The 16036-nt window shown below is 51.8% G+C and overlaps 2 protein-coding genes across 3 annotated transcripts; one reads left to right on the forward strand and one right to left on the reverse strand.

Annotated features, from left to right (window-relative positions):
- Window positions 1-6602: 6602 nt before the first annotated feature.
- MPV17L2 (MPV17 mitochondrial inner membrane protein like 2) lies at window positions 6603-9728 on the forward strand. Its single transcript, XM_043467382.1, has 5 exons — window positions 6603-6833; window positions 7485-7655; window positions 8642-8718; window positions 8856-8984; window positions 9240-9728. Exons 1-5 carry the CDS (start codon window positions 6647-6649, stop codon window positions 9330-9332), a joined length of 657 nt encoding a protein of 218 aa, XP_043323317.1. The 5' UTR covers window positions 6603-6646; the 3' UTR covers window positions 9333-9728.
- A 39-nt stretch (window positions 9729-9767) lies between these two features.
- Window positions 9768-15490, reverse strand: RAB3A (RAB3A, member RAS oncogene family). 2 transcript variants are annotated; one of them, XM_043467380.1, is made up of 5 exons: window positions 15282-15490; window positions 13950-14177; window positions 12721-12839; window positions 11584-11708; window positions 9768-10627 (listed from the first exon to the last, which is right to left on the reverse strand). In XM_043467380.1, exons 2-5 carry the CDS (start codon window positions 14175-14177, stop codon window positions 10437-10439), a joined length of 663 nt encoding a protein of 220 aa, XP_043323315.1. In that variant the 5' UTR covers window positions 15282-15490; the 3' UTR covers window positions 9768-10436. The 2 variants fall into 2 exon arrangements, with proteins under 2 accessions (XP_043323315.1, XP_043323316.1); XM_043467381.1 differs by having other exon boundaries at window positions 15262-15435.
- Between the last annotated feature and the right edge of the window lie 546 nt (window positions 15491-16036).

Genomic DNA, 16036 nt, shown 5'->3' on the forward strand with positions numbered 1-16036 from the left:
TTTGTCTTCACTCAGGCCAATTGTCTTGCTCTATCCCCTCCCTGGTTAATTTGTCTCAAGACCCTCCCCTGGGGTGCTCAGGCACACCCTAGCCAAGATGGATCTCCAAGTGAGAGTTTCTGGGAGGAGCAAGACGCAATATGGTTTGGAATTATCCTCTGACTTTTGACTCCAAAGAGCCTTTCTGCACAGGTGTAGCACCTCCCTTATCCTTTACTGTGAGGGGTTTTCTCATCCCTCTCTTTGTCCTTGCCATGATTATTCCCATGAGATGTTTACAAGAGACAAATACTGGCTATTGACTGTGTTTCTGTGGTTAGTTCCATTTCAGAGAGCAAACAGGAGGCTGGCTGTAAATTCCTCAACTTGAGTCCACCTGTCTGTTGCCTCAGGAAATGCAAGGAGGAGGCTGGCTGACGGTAATGTCCGAATGGGAGCTCATCTATTTCCAACCTCAGACCTAACAGAAGTAGAAGAGGTGGCAAGAATACACAGCAAAACTGTACACAGCAAAAAGGTCTTAATGACCTGGATAACCATGATGGTGTGATCACTCACCTAGAGCCAAACATCATGGAATGCAAGTCAAGTGGGCCTTAGGAAGCATCACTACGAACAAAGCTAGTGGAGGTGATGGAATTCCAGTTGAGCTATTTCAAATCCTGAAAGATGATGCTGTGAAAGTGCTGCACTCAATATGCCAGCAAATTTGGAGAACTCAGCAGTGGCCACAGGACTGGAAAAGGTCAGTTTTCATTCTAATCCCAAAGAAGAGCAATGCCAAAGAATGTTCAAACTACTGCACAATTGGACTCATTTCACAGGCTGGCAAAGTAGTGCTCAAAATCCTTCAAGTTAGGCTTCAACAGTATGTGAACCAAGAACTTCCATATGTTCAAGTTGGATTTAGAAAAGGCAGAGGAACCAGAGATCAAATTGCCAACATCCACTGTATTGTAGAAAAACAAGGGAATTCCAGAAAAACATCTACTTCTGCTTCATTGACTATGTGAAAGCCTTTGACTATGTGGATCACAACAAACTGTGGAAATTAAAGAGATGGGAATTCCAGACCACCTGACCTGCCTCTTGAGAAACCTGTAGGCAGGTCAAGAAGCAACGGTTAGAACTGGACATAAAACAATGGACTGGTTCCAAACTGGGAAAGGAGTATGTCAAGGCTGTATACTGTCACCTTGCTTATTTAACTTATATGCAGAGTACATAATGTGAAATGCCAGCAGGATGAAGCTCAAGCTGGAATCAAAATTGCTGGGAGAAATATCAATAACCTCAGATATGCAGATGACACCACCCTTAGGGCAAAAAGTGAAGAGGAACTAAAGAGCCTCTTGATAAAGGTGAAAGAAGAGAGTGAAAAAGCTGCCACAAAACTCAACTTTCAGAAAACAAAGATCATGGCATCCAGTCCCAACACTTCATGGCAAATAGACAGGGAAAATATGAAAACAGTGACAGACTTTATTTTCTTGGGCTTCAAAATCACTGCAGACAGTGATTACAGTCACTAAACTAAAAGACACTTGTTCCTTGGAAGAAAAATTATGACAAACCTAGACAGCATATTAAAAAGCAGAGACTACACAAAGTTATAGCGAGTCAAAGTTACGGTTTCTCCAGCAGTGTATGGATGTGAGAGTTGAAACCATAAATAAAGCTGAGCCCCGAAGAATTGATGCTTTCGAACGGTGATGCTGGAGAAGACTCTTGAGAATTCCTTGGACAGCAAGGAGATCAAACCAGTAAATCCTAAAGGAGATCAACCCTGAATACTCATTGGAAGGACTATGCTGAAGCTGAAGCTCCAATACTTTGGCCACCTCATGCAAAGAGCTGACTCATTGGAAAAGACTGATGCTGGGAAAGATTGAGGACAGGAGGAAAAGGGGGCAACAGCGGATGAGGTGGTTGGATGACATCATCAACAAAACGGACATGAGTCTGAGCATGAAGGAGGAAACGGAACAGGCTCTGTCTTGAAAGCAGGACTCCATCTCGGGCCGGACTGTGGACTTTGAGCTCTATGCCCAGTATCTATGGAAATGACATACCAACTGAAAACCATGCCCCTGGAAGGAAGAGCCCCAGGGCTCTCCATCGCCTAGAAGAATACCCTAATCATCTCTGTAACCGAATAGAATCATACATTCTATTATGCTTATTGGGGTATGACCACAGGCCTATTGATAACTGTCCACTGTTAACTACCTAGGCTTAAGGCATATGAATCACAGGTTAACTTTGATTGTATCTTTCTTTTTCCTTTGTTCAGTCTAGTTTCAGGGAATCTGGGGAGGTGGGTTTGGGCAGGTACACATAGGGTATATAAAGTTTTCACAAAAACTGGGCGGGGTCCTTGGCTAAGAGGAGACTCTGCCTTGGGCCTGCTGGTGTAATAAACTGCACTCCACTTTCTGCATTGTCCTTCTGAGTGAGTTTGTTTCCCGGAACGCATGGCTACAACAAGCAGACTCCGGGAGATGGTGAAGGACAGGGAAGCCTAGCGTACTGCAATCCATGGGTTGGCAAAGAGTCGGACATGACTGAACAGCTGAAGGACAACAACAAAGAGTCAGCACTTGTAAGGGTCAGAGGGAGAGGAGCTAAAGCAAAAACAGTCCACCTTGGCGGTCACACAGGTGTTCTGGGGTTAACAGAAGGAAAAAAGAAGGGGGCAGGAGTGAACAAGAAAGCAAGACCGTAGGAGAACAACCTAAGAGTCAAGGAGAAGAGTGCAGATATTAACAATTCTGTCCTACACCGGCTGTTGGATGTGTAGACTAAGAAAAACAGTCACAGCCTGAAAGTAGAGAGTTATTTTATTTTGTGGAAATGTTAAGAACTCCAAGCCCAAGAGATAGTATCTCAGTAGCCCTGTAAAACTGCTCCAAGCAGGCAGGAGAGGGAGTCAGGCTATTTACAAGTTTGCAACAATGGGGGCAAGCAGCCTGATCATCAAAGATTATTGTTAAATAAGGAAAACCAGATATCAAGTTAAGGAATTTAGAGTTCTATGTAAGGAAAGATGCAAGAGTCTGGGATTATTGACGTCAATCCTTTCATATGTATCTCAGCTATCTGGGGCCAGCATTCTGCATTTTTAAAGCAGTATTCTTCTCTTCTTGAATTCCCTTAGGTCACACTGAAGGGTTGTAGTCATGATGACTGTGACATCCTCAAGTTCTTTGTATAGGGAACTTGCCCTTGTCCACACGGCTCAGAAATTCAGAATATCGGATAGCTGTGGCATTTCTTGCCCGACGGCAGGAAATATTTCACAGATGTGCAAAAGCATATGGATTTTACCCACCAGGTTAAAAGTGAGCAGATGTTATCTGCCCCAAGAGTTCTTTTCCCATGTACTCATGTGCATGTGTGGATGTGCCCGTGCGTGTTCGCGCACACACACGTTTCCACCCTCTCTGAAACTATGAGTTTAAATCTAGACCATCACTGAAACCCTCATTGTGTTGGTATTCATGGCAGTGGTGAAGGTTACCTTGGCAACGTGTCCATTGCTTTTTTTGATGTTTATTATACGTGTGTGCATGTTTAGTCGCTCAGTTGCATCTGACTCTTTGCAATCTCATGGACTGTAGCCCACCAGGCTCTTCTATCCATGGCATTCTCCAGGCAAGAATGCTGGAGTTGGGAAGCCATTCCCTTCTCCAGGGGAAATTCCTGACCCAAGGATTGAATCCACTTCACCTACATTGCAGGTAGATTCTTTACTCTTTGAGCCACCAGGAAAGCCCCGGTGGCTTTATCGTACTATAAATTCTCGGTTTTGAGTTTTGTAACTTTGTAGTATTTGAGATTCCTTTGTGGCTCAGCTGATAAAGAATCTGCCTGCAATGCAGGAGACCTGGGTTTGATCCCTGGGTTGGGAAGATCCCCTGGAGAAGGGAAAGGCTACCCACTCCAGTATTCTGGCCTGGAGTCCCAAAGAGTCAACACGACTGAGCGACTTTCACTAGTCATTAGCATTTGAGATAATGTTGTGTTAGTATTTTGTTGTGTAGAGTAAAGTAATTGTGTTGAATAAACCTAGAATTAGAGTTGGGGGCGGGGTGGGGAAATGAGCAGACAACCGTAAAAGGTCCTCTCCCATATACTTGGCCATGGTTTCCCAAGGGCCTCTATAGGACCAAGGCCTAACTCTAAACCTCTTCTTACCTTTTCACTGTCCCTTTGTGGTTGCCAGCTAAAACCATTCACTTCAGACTGAGACTTGAACCTATGTGCCAGGACTTGAACTCAGCCAAAATCCTGCTTGGGACTTAAACCCAAGGGGCTGGGACACAGACCCAACCAAAACCCACAGTGCCTGGTTTCGGGACCTAATGAAGGTCAGGTTCTTGATGTCTTATTGCAGAAAGAAGTCAGTGAGAGACAAAGTGATAGGTAAGAAGTGGCTCTACCCAGAGAGAAACACTCCACAGACAGACTGTAGGCCGTCTCAGAAGGCAAGAGTGAGGAACACTCTGCCGACAAGAGTGTGGGATGCAGAAGGTGAGTTCGGCCTCAAGTGTACTGTGGTTAGCTTTTATGGGTTGGGTGATTTCATAAACTAATAAACAGGAGGGTTATTTCAACTATTTTGGGGAAGTGGGCAGAAATTTCTAGGAATTGGGCCACTGCCCACGTTCTGATCTTTGGTTTGCCTTAGAACTGTCATGGTGCTTGTGGCTGTGTCTCTTAGGTTGCTCACTATAGTGAGCATATACTGAGGCTCAAGGTCCAGTAGAAGTTGTCTTGTCCACCATCTTGAACCCATTTGGTTCTAATCAGTTTATGTTGTATCCTTGGGCTATGTCATTCTTTCAAAGGTTGTGCTGTGCCTCCTTCCCTCCTGTTTCAAAGGCATCAAAATCATATTTAGAGGAAGGAAAACAGAAATGACAAAAATAGAGAAACAGCAAAATTCTCTTACTTATTTGGAGTTGCCAGGGCTTCAGCTACCATGAAATGTACTTTCCCGTGGATAAAGTTTTCTGACTCTGTTTTGTGAATCATAACTTGACTTTTTCCCCTCTTTAAACCATTCTGAAGGTTTTCCACCAAAATGCAGTAAAATCTGGAGCCTGGAATACCAGAATGAGGTACTTGACAGCAATAGGAAGTGTTTGAAGGATCATCTTTCCCAAAAAGTTAAAATCACACCTCTCATACAGATATAAAAATAAGCATGTGTTAGAAACTACTGTTAACTCGTTATTAATAAAGGGAACTTGTCAGGCATTAAAACCATTTCAGAGAAGTTCCAAAAAAGAGACAGAACAGGAAGTGTAAAATGAACGCACAAATAAAAGCAAAAAAAAAAAAAAAAAAAAATGGGGTGAGAGTCTCTTTGCTTGGCAGAATTCATTTGCATGTCTATAAGTAAGAATTACTTTTTGGTGTCCTCAGTTATAACCACAGGGTTTATAAATTATCTCTCATAGAATCAAAATAAAAAACTGAAGAGTGTCCTCTAACAAAGAGCAAACAAAACAAAACAAAAACATTTCTTTTGTAAAGAGTAAAACAGTTTAGTTTTTGTAGACCATATAATCTTTGTTGCAACTACTCATTGTAGTTGAGAGTAGACAATTAAAAAAAACAAATGGGCATGACTGTGTTCCAATGTATCTTTATTTAGGGATTCGAAAATCGGAATTTCATACAATTCTCACTCGTCCCAGAACAGTACCTGGATTTTTTTCATCGACCAATCAAAAAAATTAAGGAAATTCTTAGCTCTTGAACCTCACCAAAACAGGTGGCGACAGAATTCGGCCCGCAGGCTCCAGACACCCTGCTCCTATAAGTAATGCAGATTTCCACTGAAACTCAGGTTTTCCCCTACAGGAACATAGGAGGTAATATGGTGATATAATTATCACTGCAGCAACGCAAAGTTGCTGTCAAATTTCTTAAAGCGTGTCATGTGCCCAGAACAGTGCGTAGCGTTTTAAGTAGTATAATTGTGGAACTTAAGTCAGACGCCCAGCAGTAGTCAGGACCAAGGTCAACGTCCAGACAGCAATCCCCACAGCCTGCGCGCGCAGCAGAACTGATCCCGGCAGCCTGAGCGCGCAGCAGAACTGGAGCCCCGCCTCCACGTCCCCGAATCTCTGCGGGATTGGATTTCCGCCCCGGTAGCCATCACTTTTGAGGAATTGCCGGAGAATCTGGAAATCTGGAGGGCAATTTACACGGGAGAACTCGGTAACTGCCGTAGATTGGCCATCTCAACGCGGGAGGCAGGACAACAGTGTGTGGTTTTTCCAGCCTCAAGTCAGTGATTGGTCAGTGAAGTTGGCGGTCAAATAAGAGTATGACGACGGCTACCCACAGGCCAGAGCAGAAAGGGGCGGGGAAACAAGGGTGGAACGACAGTAATTGGACTGCGCGGTGTGACCCGAAGCCTTGTGTGATTGGTTCGTAAGGCGCAGAAGGAGGTGTGAGGCTTCGAAGCAGTCGGCGATTGACTGGAGCGATTTGGGGCGGGCATACAAATCACGAAGGCAGTGTTCGATTGGGTACCACCGCGCGGGGCGGGTAACCGGGACTCGGCGGCGACTTGGGATTGGCCGGCATGGGCGGGGCGGCCCGCTGTGCGGGTTCCTGTGTCCGGCGGACGATGCCGTCCGGCGGCTGGCGCTGGCTGCGCGGCCTTTGGGCTGCCGGTCAGCCCCTGTTCCAAGGTCGTGCCTTGCTCGTCACTAACACCCTGGGATGCGGCGTTCTCATGGCGGCCGGGGATGGGGCGCGCCAGTCCTGGGAGATTCGCGCCCGGCCCGGCCAGAAGTTCGACCCACGGCGCTCAGGTAAGGGGACCGGTGCTGCTGGCTTTTCACCCCAGGAGCTCTTTGCCCCCCAACTTCAGATCCGGAGACCTGTGAACCGGACCTGAGCTCCGTGACCATGTCCCGTGACCTCAGTTCCTGGCAAGACCCTTGACCTCAGCGTGCACCCTAGACACCCCCTCCCCGTTCTCCGCATCCCTTCCCCCTCGAGTCTTCATCTCATCTCCAATACGTAGGGTGTCTGTCCGCTGCCGTCCTGACGGCCAGGTCCTCGCCCACCCCCTGATCTGCTACCCTCTCTCTTGCACTGACAGACTTAGCATTGAGCAGGATATGCTGCACCCGGGGTAGTCAAAGGCACAGCGTCTGGCTGCCAGCTAGCCTTGGGTCGCACCCTGGTCCCACACTTCCCTATCAGCTGTGCCTCTGTTTCCTCCTTCGGAAAGCGGGGCGATGGTAGTACCCTTTGATAGGGTAGTGAGGGAATGAGGGAAGAAGATGCAAAAGCACCTCTTGGAATGGTACCTGGCGGTGGAGCTGATAATGAAAGAATATTTGGTTCGGCCCTGGGGGGTTGTCCGGCTTACCCAGGTCTTAGCCAGGGAGGGAGTGGATTGGTGGGGGACGGTTGCTGGCCTAACGTGCCCCCCTTAACTCTTGGACCGTCCACAGTGAGCATGTTTGCTGTCGGCTGTAGCATGGGCCCCTTCCTGCACTATTGGTATCTCTGGCTGGACCGCCTGCTCCCTGCATCCGGCTTCCCTGGCCTCCCAAACGTCCTCAAGAAGGTCCTCATTGACCAACTGGTGGCCTCTCCTATGCTTGGCGTCTGGTACTTCTTGGGTAAGGAGTTCTGTGACCTTGGGCTTGGTCCCTCCTGGATCGGGGGGTCGAGGGGGTAGAGCCAGTTTTGTGTCCAGAATGTGGAGATGTGTTATCGATGTACCTCCTGTGTGGGTGGCCCGGGACTGGAGGCTGGGGTACAGTGGTGACAGGACAGACCCAGTGGAGTCAGGTGTGAATGGCAGAATCACAGACAGTGGTGCTACGTGTAGGAAGGATGAAGACAGTGTCTGATGGGGCTGCCCTGGATGATGGTTGGGAGAACTTCTCCAAGGAGAAGATGCTGAGATGAGACATGAAGAAGGAGCCAGCGTGCCGGGAGTGGGGGTGGGGCGGAGGGGGAGGACAGCTGGTGCAAAGGCCCTGAGGCTGGAGGAAGGGGAGGCGAGACTGAGGTTGACTGGGCACAATCATCCTAACCCTTGGCTCTGGAGAGCTGTTCATTCCTTGCCACCCAGGGTCAGTTTCATTTCATTATCTGTAAAGGTAAAGGAAGGTACAGGACTTGTAATAAAACCGCCTCAGCAAGGGTGTGTCACCACCCCGCAGGGTACGAGTGTATACAGGACAGACCTCTCACTTCTTGTTTACCCGTTTCAGCCTCCCTGCTGTGCCCCACTTCCCACTGCAAGGCCTTTAAATGTGCCGGTTCCTCTGCTTGGGACATTGTTCCGCTGCCTGGGGTGGTGGTTAGTCGCTCAGTTGTGTCCGACTCTTTGCGACCCTGTAGACTGTAGTCTAAAAGGCTCCTCCCCATGGTATTTTTCAAGCAATACTGGAGTGGGTTTCCATTTCCTCCTCCAGGGGATCTTCCTGACCCAGGGATCAAACCGGAGTCTCCTGTGTCTCCTACACTGCAGGTGGATTCTTCACCTGCTGAGCCATCGGGGAAGCTGTGTTCCTCAGGGGTCCTACCCTACCTGCTTTACCACTGTACTCCATACTCCCCAGCGCCTGACACTCTCATTTCTTGGTTTCCTTCCTAGGCCTTGGCTGCCTGGAGGGCCAGACCCTGGACGACAGCTGTCAGGAGCTGCGGGACAAGTTCTGGGAATTCTACAAGGTGGGCATGCCTGCCCAGGCCCCGCCTATCCCTTCACCTCCACCCGCTTGCTTTCATCTTGCTTCGGACCCTCCTTTCAGGCCCCACCCAAGTCCCTCCTGGCTCCGCCCCTCACTACATTCCGCCCCTCCCCATAGGCTGACTGGTGCGTGTGGCCTGCTGCGCAGCTGGTGAATTTCCTATTCGTGCCCCCCCAGTTCCGAGTCACCTACATCAACGGCCTGACGCTGGGGTGGGACACCTACCTCTCCTACCTGAAATACCGGGTGAGTGCAGTGGGCACCCAGGGGGCTTCTGGTGGGGGGGAGGCACATGTGAGAGCCCCAAATGTCAGTACAGCTACCCTTCAGGGTGAGGGCTGCCTGTGCCGGTGACAGTCTGCCTGCACCCCGTGGTGGGTGGGCAGGTTGCTGATCACCAACGAGGTGAGGACCAAGCCCGCATCTGTCTAGCGAGGAGGGTTCAGTGGGGTGCCTAGGGGGATGAACAGCACATGTAACCAGATTCTCTTGTGCGGTCAGATCCCAGGCCCCCTGACACCCCCAGGCTGTGTGGCCCTGGGCACCATGCAGACTGAGCCCCCAGATGCCAGACAGCAAGGCAAGACTAACTGAGCCTCCGCCAACCAGCCACCTGGGCAGGAAGGGGAACTGACTCCTAGGCCAAGTCCTAGCCACACCCTGACTCCTGGGCATCTGCTTGGGCTGCCCCTGCCAAGCCCACTGCCAGGCCTCAGTTCCTCCCTCTGGAACACAACCATGAAGATGGACAGTTGTACCTCAGCCTTTCTGGGACAGCTTCAATTGACTCATGATGGGCCATCCTCAGCTCTGGGTCTCAGCCAGCCAGCTAGCACCAAGCCCTCAACACTACTGTAGGCTGGGCGCTGGGACCAAGGTGGGGGATATCACCCATCCCTTTGGAGCCGGGCCCCAGAATTCGGAGCCTCCAGTCTCATCCTCTAGTCACGGACTGTGGAAGTACCATTAAATTCTCTTGGTAATTGAAAATATTGTGGATGTACAGAGCCAGCATTATCAGGCTGGCGCTCATAGGGACATTGTGTCATCCATTCACTTTATTGGGTGTGTGTAGTGTTGTCATGACATCTCCTGGGGGGCTGGGGGGCATGTTTGACACTCATGACGTCAGAACAGGTCTGGTGGGGAGTGGTATCCCAGGGTGGTGCATGTCTGCAGCAGCCCCCCCACCCTGCTCCCATAAAAGGTACAACCTTGGGGGCCAAGAGCCAGGTGGGCCATTTCCTGGCTCTGACCCACCCAGTGGTCCACGTTGAGATGCCTGCAGCCGCCTGGACCCACCATGCCACAGCCAGGAGGCTGGCTACCTCCCATCACCTGACCAGCCTGCCCTGGGGTGTCATCTGGCCCCCTCTTCAAAACTGATAACTGTTGATGGGGGTGAATTTATAAAAAGGTGGGGTCTGGAGGGAAGAGTGAGCGGTGAGTTCACGGGGCCACGACACGCCACTGCAGAGCGAGAACAGGGCTGTATGTACAAGGTGTGACGGGGAGGAGGGGGGTGCCCAAGCCCCTGGGGGACATCTCCAATAAATAAATAAATAGCTACGATAATAAATAGGGTGATGGGCTAAATCGGGGCAGGGGACTCACGCCCACAGCCAGTAGGGGCCCCCCCGGCTCAGGCCCAGGGGGCGGGCAGGGGCGGGGCCAGGATGGGGCGGGGCAGGGCAGCGCTCAGCAGGCGCAGTCCTGATGCGGAGGCGCCTGCTGATCCGTGAGCTGTGGGCCCTGCTTGGCGCCCGTGACTGCAGGATCGGCCGTGTCCAATGACTCAGACATCTTCTCGCAGATGACATCCACAAGGCGCTCAAAGGTCTGTTTGACATTAATGTTGTCCTTGGCGCTTGCCTCAAAGAACTCGAACCCTGTGGTCGGGGAAGGGAGAGGTGAGGACACTGGACCCCCCACGCCCAGACACACTTTCCTGAGGACAGGTAACACCTGGAGTTTCCCAGTGCCAGATGCATGTTAAAGGCATGGACAAGTCCCATGGCGAAGCAACAGTGGGCTGAGTCAGCCTTTATTTCCTAGACTCCTTTCTTCACCCTAAAACCCTCCTCTTCTCATTGTCCCCAGAGGCCCTGCACGGAACAAGGGGATGCCCAAGCCCCTGGGGGACATCTCCAGTAAATAAATAGCTACGATAATAAATAGGGTGATGGGCTAATTCCCTGCTCCCACCCTCCGGCCCAGCCCTGGTCCTGGCAGCATCTGACACAGATCCAGGCCTTTCCTGCTCACACACACTCCATGGCTTCCTACTGCCCTCTGAAGAGTCTGACACCCCAGTGTGTAGTTCAGGTCCTGCATGACCAACCATATTTCCTCCAAGTGATCCCCATTTTCCAGTCATGTAAAACTGTTTGCCAAAAAGATCTTTCCCACATCTGGTCATGCTGTTTCTTCTGTCTGAAAGATCACCCTTTTTCTTCAAATACCAGTTCCAATGCCCCACTTTCAGGAAGCCTTACCTATTCCAGGCAGAGCCTGGCTCCTTGCTTGTTCCGCCAGCCCAGATCCCTCCCTCTCTCACAAATCTGGAGGCCTCTCAGGGGCCCAGCAACACCCAGCACTAGTCTGCACAGTGACAGTGTCAGAATGAATCATTAACTTCTTGCAGAGTGAACTCCTAAACATCCCTCAAGACCCACCTGAAATGGCCCCTGGATCAAAGGCCAGCTCGCACAGAGTATGAATTATCGGGATTCAAGTCCAGGTCGCATTGTGGCTTAGCTGTGAGACCTTGGGTGTGTGTCTTCCCCTTTCAGGGCCTCATTGTCCCTTTCCTGGCCTGTGATGTCCAGCGTCACTGGGTACTCACCCAGATGGTCTGCCAGTTGTCGACCACGTTCCGACGACACGACCCGCTCGTCCTCCATGTCACACTTGTTCCCTACCAGCAGCACCTGGGCATTGTCCCATGAGTAGGTCTTGATCTGGGTTGACCTGGAGGAGGTGGTGACAGAGGAAGGTTAGGGCTTGGAGAATTTGAGCACCACCACCCTCCCCCATCTCCTTGTCACTCATCCTACTCAAGCCCCCCACCCCCATTAATTCTCTACTCTTAATATTTATTTCTTCGGCTGTGATAGGTCTTAGCTGCGGCACCCAGGATCTTTGATCTTCCTTGCGGGATGTGGGATCTAGTTCCCTGACCAGGGATGGAACCTGGGCCCCCTGCCCTGGGAGTGCAAAGTCTTAGCCACTGGAAAATGAAAGTGTTAGTCGCTTAGTCATGTCTGACTCTTAGTGACCCCATGGACTGCAGCCTACCAGGCTACTCTGTCCATGGAATTCTCCAGGCAAAAATACTGGAGTAGGTAGCCATTCCCTTCTCCAGGGGATCTTCCCAACCCAGGGATGGAACCTGGGTCTCCTGCATTGCAGGCAGATTCTTTATCGTCTGAACCACCAGGGAAGCCCACTGAACCACCAGGGATTTCCTGTCCCATTAATTCTTGAGGAAGGCAGGCTCAGTCTCTCCTCCTGCCTTTGTCCTACCAGAAACACTTCTCTCTGCAGGGGCCTGCTCCCACAGTTCATGAACTTGAGAGTCCCTCTTTCAAGAAGTCTTGAAAGATCCCCCGACCCCCAGAGGAGAATTCTCCCTCTTGAACAAATTCAAACAGTTTCTCAAAAGTTATCATTACTCTCAGCAGAAAATGTAAATGTTTATACCTTCAAAACTTGCAAGCTATCTTTATATTTTCTGTCCCTCCCAGACTTTTTTTTTTTTCCTTTTATGTTTATAGTTTCATTTTCCTACCTAAAATCTTTCTTTCACATTATTTTGAGCTGATGCCACATTGTTTTAATGATTATAGATTGATAGCATAGCTGGGACCCCAATATTGTTATTTACATTTCTGCCAAGGGGCTGGGACTCTCCCATCTCAGCCTGTACCCCAGGCTTTGCACGAAGCCTGGCTCAGAAGAGGGCGGGTGGGGGCACACGTACCAGTCCTGCACCGCATTGAAGGACTCCTCATTGGTGATGTCGTACATGAGGATGAAGCCCATGGCGCCCCGGTAGTAGGCTGTCGTGATGGTCCGGTACCGCTCTTGCCCTGCTGTGTCCTGGGAAGAAGAGGTGGGGTGTCAGAGAGGAGATACATGTAAGTTCCTCAGCATGGGAATGAACTCTGAGATGGTGGAGTCCAGCCCCCTTGAGGCTCAGAGGAGCAGGGGCTTGCCCAGAGGCACAGTGGGTCAGGAAGGGTGATTCAGCTGCCTGTCCCAGGGAATGCAGTATCAGTGATCCCAAGGTACCTACAGCATCATTCCTTCATCCATTTGACACACATGGACCTGTGCATGCTGGGCACTGAGGACACACAAAATGGGCCAAAATCACTGCCCTTTTGAAACTGACAGCTCTGTGCAGGAAACAGAGAATCAACCCATGACAAGAAAGAAAATGTATCCTCAGATCACGGAAATGTATTGTCAGAAAGTAATGAGACAGGAGAAGGGAAAAAAACCAGGCAAGGATGGGCAGTGTGGGTTGGGGGACAATTTAAAAACTTGAAGGATGAGGGAGGGAGTCATATGAGGGTCAGGGGAAGGAAAGTCTAGGCAAATGCCCTGAAGTGGGACTGGGTCTGGCACATCTGAGGAACAACGAAGAGGCTGAGGAGGGAGACAGATGAGATGAGCTATCAACAGGGGCTGACCAGGTGGCAGGGTCTCCTCAGCCAGGGGAAGGTTGCAGGCGTTACCAAGAGGGAGCCATGGAAGGACTGTGGGCAGGGAACAACCAGCTCTGGCTTGGGATTTATCAGACTCCTTTAGGACTCAGAGGTGCTGAGGGAGGTGGCCAGAAGACCCTGGTGGAGGAGCCTGCTCTTGGCCCAGGGAATGAGGTTGGACCTCTGAAACCTCATCCAGACACTCGTGGAGGAACTTGAATATGGGGAAACTGAGGCACTCAGCAGGTGATGCATCTGATGATGTCAGGGGTAGGACAGGACCCAGCGTTTACCCCTTCCCCACCCCTGGAGAGCACTGGTGGGAGAAGGGAAAGGGGACACTCTCTTCTGTGCCTCTAGCCCTTGGTACACAGTAAGTGCCTCATAAATGCCCAGTGTGTAATGAGTGAATCTAGACAGGAAAGAAATAGGCAGAACTGGGGCTGCTGTCCCCGGGAGGGAGAATGATGGAGCCAGAAGGCCCCCCAGCTGGACCCACCCAGATCTGCAGCTTGATCCTCTTATCGTTTCGGTAGATGGTCTTGACCTTGAAGTCGATGCCTACAGTGCTGACAAAGGCAGGCGTGAAGGAGTCGTCTGCGTAGCGGAAGAGGAAAGATGTCTTGCCCACGCTGCTGTTTCCGATGATGAGGATTTTGAACATGTAGTCGAAGTTCTGGTCCGAAGATTCCTTCTGCCCATAGCGAGCGTCTGTGGCGGATGCCATCTGGGGGTGCGGGGCGTAGGCGAAGGTGAGGGATCCCCCTCTGTCCCCAAACGCCCAGGCTCAGGCTAGAGAGCTTCCAGCGAGAGACGGAGATTACTCTTATCCCATCAGGAGCCCCAGTACTAACGGTGCGCCCCACCGCAGAGGGCGGGCCGTGACCTTGAAAGGCCCGAGGTTCCGGGGAAGGAGCTCAGCGCGAAGGGGATGGAGACACCTTGCAGCCCCCTCCAGCAGGCCTGCGCCCCCGGGCCCGGTTGTAACCTAAGCCCTACAGCAGCGCCAGGAGAGGTGACTAACTGCGGCCGGCCCCGCCCCCCATCAATCATTCATGTTCCTCAGAACTGAGCGGGCGCACGTGCACACGCGTGTACGGTACCGCGGGGACGCGTCTCTGCCGTTCTTTTGCCAGACTCCCAGGCTAGGAGAGCTCGAGCTGTGACAGCTATATCACGTGATAGGTACGGGGCGTGCACACGCTCACGTGCACCCAGCAGGGCACACACTGGGACACGCTCGGTGCAAGGGAAAGAGCCAGACACCTATCTGCACGCCAACATGTATATACAAATGTGCAAACCCACCCGTGCGCAATGCGTCCTCCACCCATGCAGCCCAGTACACGTCACCCACACGGGCACACATCTCTGTGCACATAGGCACACTGTTGTGCACGCACACGCGCAGTCCACGCGTCTGCCTCCACATGCCTGTAACACTCACAATCTTGGGTCGGGATCCCCAAGGTATGTACGAGCAAGGGTACACACAGACCCTCTAGGACAGGCGGGCGCGCACACGCGTGTGCACTCCACGCGCACGCGCACGCACTGAGCCTCCCGCGCGCACAGCTTCCCGCAAAGCACTCGCCTCATCTCCCATCCCCCTCCACCGCAGAGCCGGGGGAGGAGGGATGGGGGTTGGGGGTGAGGACAGGGCAGGTAGAGGGAGCCGAGGCCCTCCCCCTCCCCAGGCTTGCGACCGCCTCATCCTTCTGTCTCATTTAAGGCCGGCCAACTTCGTCCCCTATCCCAACCAGACCATCAGTCAAATGAAGGTTATGTAGGTGCTCGGCGCGGAAGCTCACCTGGAGGCCTGGGAGCTCACCTTGTTCTGCACTGATGCTGTGGCGACCCTAGCGGCGGCGACTTTCTTGGCAGTGGCGGTGACGGGGCCCACGGTGTGCTGATGTGGGGCTGCGCTGCAGCGGAGGCGGCGGCAGCGGCTGAGGCCCCTGCAGTCCTCGGTGACGTCCTGCAAAGGGCGGGGCGGGGCCTCACATGCAGATACGGCCGTGATGCCATTCTAGGGCGGAGCCAGGGGTGGAGATATGGTCTACTGTCGCAGGCAGAGCCGGGAGGGGCGGGGCTCTTGCGCAGATTGACGCGAGAATGGGGCGGGGCCCAGAGAGCGCATCCAGTAGCTAGCAGAAGCGGTGCAGGAGGGGCGGAATCGCTTGCTGGCTCCGCCTCTCTTCGTTATAAGGGAGGCGGGGCTTCGCAGCGCCTTCTCACTGGCTTAAGTGCTCGAGCGACGGGGTAAGTAACCAAACAAAGATTGCCACCCCCCTCCTCCTGTCCAATGGTGGTTTCCGGGCGGTCGAAGGGCCCAGAGGTTGAGGGCTCAACAGAGCCTCAGTCTTCTGGGGGCGTTCCCCTTCCCTGCCCCCACGCACCCCAGGTCTTAGACTCAGGGGGTCCCCGTTCAGTCCAAGGTGCTGTGACCGCTCATCAAACTCCCCCTATTCCCAATTTCAGGAAAGAGGAAGTGAGGTTCGAGAAAATACTCCATATCTCCTATTTACGGGGTTCAAAGTAAGTATAAAAGAAATAGGGGAAATAGGGATCAAGATAGACCCCGTC

The sequence above is a fragment of the Cervus canadensis genome, chromosome 4, assembly GCF_019320065.1.
Source record: "Cervus canadensis isolate Bull #8, Minnesota chromosome 4, ASM1932006v1, whole genome shotgun sequence".
Taxonomy (NCBI): domain Eukaryota; kingdom Metazoa; phylum Chordata; class Mammalia; order Artiodactyla; family Cervidae; genus Cervus; species Cervus canadensis.